Genomic DNA, 5,024 nt, shown 5'->3' with positions numbered 1-5,024 from the left:
AATCAAATAATGGATCAATCAATATAAATTTAAAGTCTTTAAAGATGGATAACCTTTATTTTTTAAAATATTAGAGAAGTGTTTTTCAATAAAGAAATTTATATGGGAATGTGGCTGCAATGTTGAAATTCAAAAATCTAGTGGTGTAAGCACAGTTTGTCTAATCTCTGCAGTGTTGGTCTTTTTGAATTTCAAAAGAATAACGGGCAGCAACCAAGAGTTGTTGCTGAAACCATGGGTGACATTGAACGCATCGTTATCGTATCAAAGATGAACCAAGCGCACAGTCTACAGCAACAACTCATTGATGAGAATCAGCAGACATAAAACAAATAGGTTTAACATAGAATTATATGGTCATACAGGTTTTATATATCTGTTTAAATTTACGTTGTACGCATCCACTCTCGTGGATAAATAAGGAAATACCTTTTAACGAATCGATCACTCTTCTACCACCAATCACCCACGAAGAAATCCCCTGCATAAGCACCAACTGTAAGCGGTCACCATTTTTGGAGGAAGCCAAACCTTGTGAGGGATCTGAGATGTCAACGATCCCAACATAGTCCCATTTTAACCACTACGTGATCCTACCCTGGAGTTAAATAATATTCAATAAGTTTGAACAAGCGAAATTTATTAAAAAATTTGCTACACATGAAACAAAGCACCCATCCACATCCGTATGGGAAACCAAAATTATACATTTAGCTTGATTAAAGTGCATATATAATATAGATAAATAGATATTAGATAGTAAACAAATCATTCTTGCAATGCGAAAGAAACAGGTAATTTTGCACCTCTGAGAACCAGGATTAATAGAGGCAAGCGTTTGGCATGTCTCGGAGTGTTCAGTAATCTGATTATATATGCATATTGGTTAGAAGGAGTTTTGCAACACACTTTGTTCCCTTCACATGCAATTTATTTATATAAAGATTGTTTTTATAATAATTATTTACCAGTCAGGACAACGAAACAGCTAATTCTTCAATGCCCTGACGAAAGTACTCATGCATTGCAACAAATGACCTATTTGCGGAAGTTAAAGTAGGTATTTTCGATTTGTTTGAGGCTAGAAATGTCTGCTTTTTAGTTTTGCCTTTACCCCCATACTCAACTTTGAGGAGGGTATGTGGTTGCGACAAAAGAGGATAAAATATTGTTTTGGTTTTTGCACCGTCCAAAGAAGTGTTAACTATTTTTAGAGGCTTTTCATCAGTGTCAATTAAATTTTGCAAACTTTTTTCCGAACTTGATTTGGTGATCTTTTTTGTAGTCTTGACTCTCCCTTTTGATATATCTTCTGTGCTTGCAGCATTCTTTAGACCCCTTACTAAGGGAATTTGCTGGGAATCTACATTTAAAGATATTGAGAGAAATTTTAAAACTAAAGAAAGCAGATAATTACCTTCTTATTGAATAACACTGTGAACAAGGGGAGGTTGAACGGTTCAACAAGGGATGTCAAACAATTCAAATGTTCATATAATTAATCCATTTCGGAACAATGCGGAATATCTTCATTTGAAAAATAGTTAGTAGAGGAAACAATTAGTTGACTAATTTGATATTGCGGATTATATAATTCAATATATATAATAAGATATTTCATTAGATTTATTTTTATGAATTTACAATGGTTTTGTGTGAATTCGTTTTTGACTATGACCAATATTACACATTTAAAAATATTATTCCAGAACGCCTTTAACATATATCCCTATCATACCTATGTCATCATAAGTTGTTCTTTATAAAAAAATATTTTCATAGCATAGCGTGTTTACAGAAGCATAGTAATACGCCCAAAAAAACACCATATATCACTATCAACAAAATGGTGTACCTGGAATAAGCAATGTTGGTTGGTATTTAGTTTGATTTGATTTTTCTTCTAATTCTTCCACCAGTATTTTCAAATATCTAGAAGAAATTAGAGAACTGAATATTGAAGCAATTACCAAGTCGTGATGAAAATAAGAACACCAGTTTTACATAGTACAATAGCTGAAGTGGGAAGTAAATTCATTTCCCTCGAAACTATAATGAAATGTGTTCCTTATTTCCTACGATTCGACAGCAGTCTAGCTTAGGCTACGAAAGCAACAAGCTGCCGTACGCTAGTTCGCCAGGATGAGATTATTTTCATCGGTGCGGTTCAACGACCTCTGACCCGCTGAGTTGTCTGACCAGTAAACTATACTCCGGATACTACATTTAAACAGATTAAAAATACTGAGTTGTAATAAAAATCAGAACCAATGGAATCATTAATCTGACATTAATCTGATATAGTAAAAAGCTCAATCCTAACATTTTCACTTAGGACTCACCGGTAATTACCAAAATTTTCTAATGATGAGAGAATAAAACTAGGATTTAATTTATAGGAATATTGATACCTAAAACTGCATAGTGACAATGATTTTATCCAATCATTGCATGATTCTTCATCATCTGCTACAAGTTTGTAAGTTCTCATGCCATTCCCAAGAAATATAATAGAAAATGTGTAGGAAGAATCTCCACCTTCTGCTAGTTGAACTGTACAATTTTCAAGAACTATAACACCAATTGGATCCTTGTCATATCTAGGATAAAGAATTAGAATATATCGAAATATTACTGTTAATAAAACCGTTGCTGATGTGAAACCCAACAAGAAGCATTGATCTCTAGATATAATTATTAATAGAGTGGAATCTAGTAGGACTGGAATAATCAATATTTAATACATTGTACTTATAACCTGGGCTGGGGAGCTGGAGCCAAGATTATGATATTAGATGGTAGCTCCAGCTCTTAACCATCTGATTATGTATTCACATTTACAATTTTCTAATACTTAAGTTTAATTCATATATATTCAACACCTAAACATGGTATGGAGCCCAGCTTATAAGTTATATAAAAAATGACTATGATGAAAACAACACAGCTTAAACAACTTTTTTATTGATGACTCACTTTCTGGAAGAGGTGGGAGTAATTACTATAGGTTTGAGCAACATTAAACTTGAGTCAAAATCAATAAAAAGGCGAGTTTACAATTTATGATAATAAAATTTCTATGACTTATAGCTTGATACTAATTAGAAAAAGATATCTAAATACATATTGGTTAATGCCGTCAAGGGTTTTCAATAGTCCCACATGGCTAAAAAATACAAGCCACAACTATTCACTCGAAGGGAAACATAGTAAAAATATATATAATTAGTCTTATTTCAATTTATTTTGCTCATAGCCAGTCAGGTACTGAAAATATCATGCACACCGTGAGACATTTCATCTTAATTTGGTATTGTTATTGCAATTCGCCACAATGATCAATACAGTATGGCACGATCAAACACAATAATGATATGGAAAATTTTATTATCGGTACTAATTAAAGGGAAGTTTGATTTGGAAAAATGAGACTTCATCTCTCAGCTCTTGTTCTTAAATTAAATAATTCTACTTTGCATGGGCATGAAATATATTCGAAATAACGTCTTTGACCTCATCACCTAAATCGGGACAATTGGATACATTCATATGTTACCTTTTATCAAAGTAGAAAAGTAAGTTGCCACGTAGTACACACCATCTTTTTTGATAGCTTGTATTCAGTTCACCCTTTTTCCATAACCATCCTTCTTTATCTGAACATATATTGCAGTTTGCAAACGCCGATAAAGCCTTCTCATTAATTTTCATGCTCGTTTGCGCTCAATATCCACTCATTACAGTACCTACAGGTTACCACCAGTATCTGATTAAGTTCATTTATTACAAATCTGAATTCATTAAATTTACAGTTTAATATTTTGCCTAAAATTGGTAAATTATGTTTTGTTTTTGAGATTGCTGGATTAGGGAATTGAAAAACTTTCTACTCAGAGTACTCCGAAGAAATTTTCATCATGCATGAAAAATTGTTTGAACAAACACAAATAAATTGAACAATTATAGAAATAGGCATACAATATTTTAACTGCATTTGACAAGGACTCGCGAATGACTAAAAAGTCATCAGCGTCACTGTTTTTGCTGAGTTCATCAGCAAATGACGTCAGATAATACAGTAATATGGAAGTGTATTAATGTAAATGAATACAACACAATTTTGCAATTTGGAAACTAAAATTAACAAAAAATGAGCCATTCAATGAAAAAGTATTGTTTGAATATGTCAATTTCACCCTGGTAATACATGTAATACTCTGATTTTACAGTCTCTGAACCTCCTGCATTTATAGAACAAGAATACGGTGCACTTACTGATATAGAGCAAGCATAAGAGCGCTCTAATACCAAACTAAACGTTTAAGACTTGGACATTGGTATTATCCTTTGATTGAGATTTGCTATGTAAAATTAATAATGACATGATCAATGTATTAGAGCAGTGGTTCTCAAACTTTTTAAGCCGCGCCAACCCCACGAGCTACAAATAACAGATAGTAAGGCAAAGGTATGTTTTAATCAAAAAACACAATGAAAATACATGGATGGAATGTAAATAGTGAAATAAATGAAAAGTTTTGAAATGTGAATATCCAAAACAAGGCGGGCAAGATCAAATATAACAAATATTTTTTATTTAGCTTTACGCCCATCCCGACCCCCCCCCCTAAAAATTGTCTACGCCTGCCCCCTTGTGAGACACGCCCCACCGTTTGAGAACCACTGTATTACAGAGCCAAAAAGGTATAACATTATTTTAAAAACATCTTCATGGTATTAAAAGTCTGAAGTGACATATCTCAAAATTTCAATGAAAATAGATCCATACTGCAGTACTGCGGATATGATTGAAGACACCCAACAGCCCTATTTGCTATTTCTGCATTTATGAAAACATTTATGATTCATTACAATAAACCTGTACCTGCCGATCAAAGATATCCTTATCTTATTTATCTACTGTATCTAAATACATGACTGAACTTCCAGGGTCTTACTACTTACTGAATACAGCGCGAAACACCGCAAAAAGCGCAAAACAGCGCAACAGAGCGCGAAATAGC

The 5,024-nt window shown here is 33.2% G+C and overlaps 1 protein-coding gene across 1 annotated transcript; it reads right to left on the bottom strand.

Moving 5' to 3' along the window:
* Positions 1 to 685: 685 nt before the first annotated feature.
* Positions 686 to 3,812, bottom strand: LOC120344574 (sesquipedalian-1-like). The gene is made up of 4 exons (XM_039413864.2): positions 3,557 to 3,812; positions 2,412 to 2,600; positions 1,856 to 1,932; positions 686 to 1,363 (listed from the first exon to the last, which is right to left on the bottom strand). Exons 1-4 carry the CDS (start codon positions 3,709 to 3,711, stop codon positions 972 to 974), a joined length of 813 nt encoding a protein of 270 aa, XP_039269798.2. The 5' UTR covers positions 3,712 to 3,812; the 3' UTR covers positions 686 to 971.
* Positions 3,813 to 5,024: the final 1,212 nt, after the last annotated feature.

Source organism: Styela clava, chromosome 1 (assembly GCF_964204865.1).
Source record: "Styela clava chromosome 1, kaStyClav1.hap1.2, whole genome shotgun sequence".
Classification (NCBI taxonomy): domain Eukaryota; kingdom Metazoa; phylum Chordata; class Ascidiacea; order Stolidobranchia; family Styelidae; genus Styela; species Styela clava.
The sequence above is the reverse complement of the archived record's forward strand: the minus strand, read 5'-3'. Positions and strand labels throughout refer to the sequence as shown.

What these genes read in the sequence shown, in the direction of transcription:
- LOC120344574 (XM_039413864.2), bottom strand. Translation starts at nt 3,711, where the DNA reads ATGAAAATTAATGAGAAGGCTTTATCGGCGTTTGCAAACTGCAATATA. An exon ending in TTGTCACTATGCAGTTTTAG is followed by an intron (nt 1,933 to 2,411) that starts GTATCAATATTC and finishes AATTTCTTCTAG; the next exon opens with ATATTTGAAAATACTGGTGG. An exon ending in ACCAACATTGCTTATTCCAG is followed by an intron (nt 1,364 to 1,855) that starts GTACACCATTTT and finishes CTTTAAATGTAG; the next exon opens with ATTCCCAGCAAATTCCCTTA.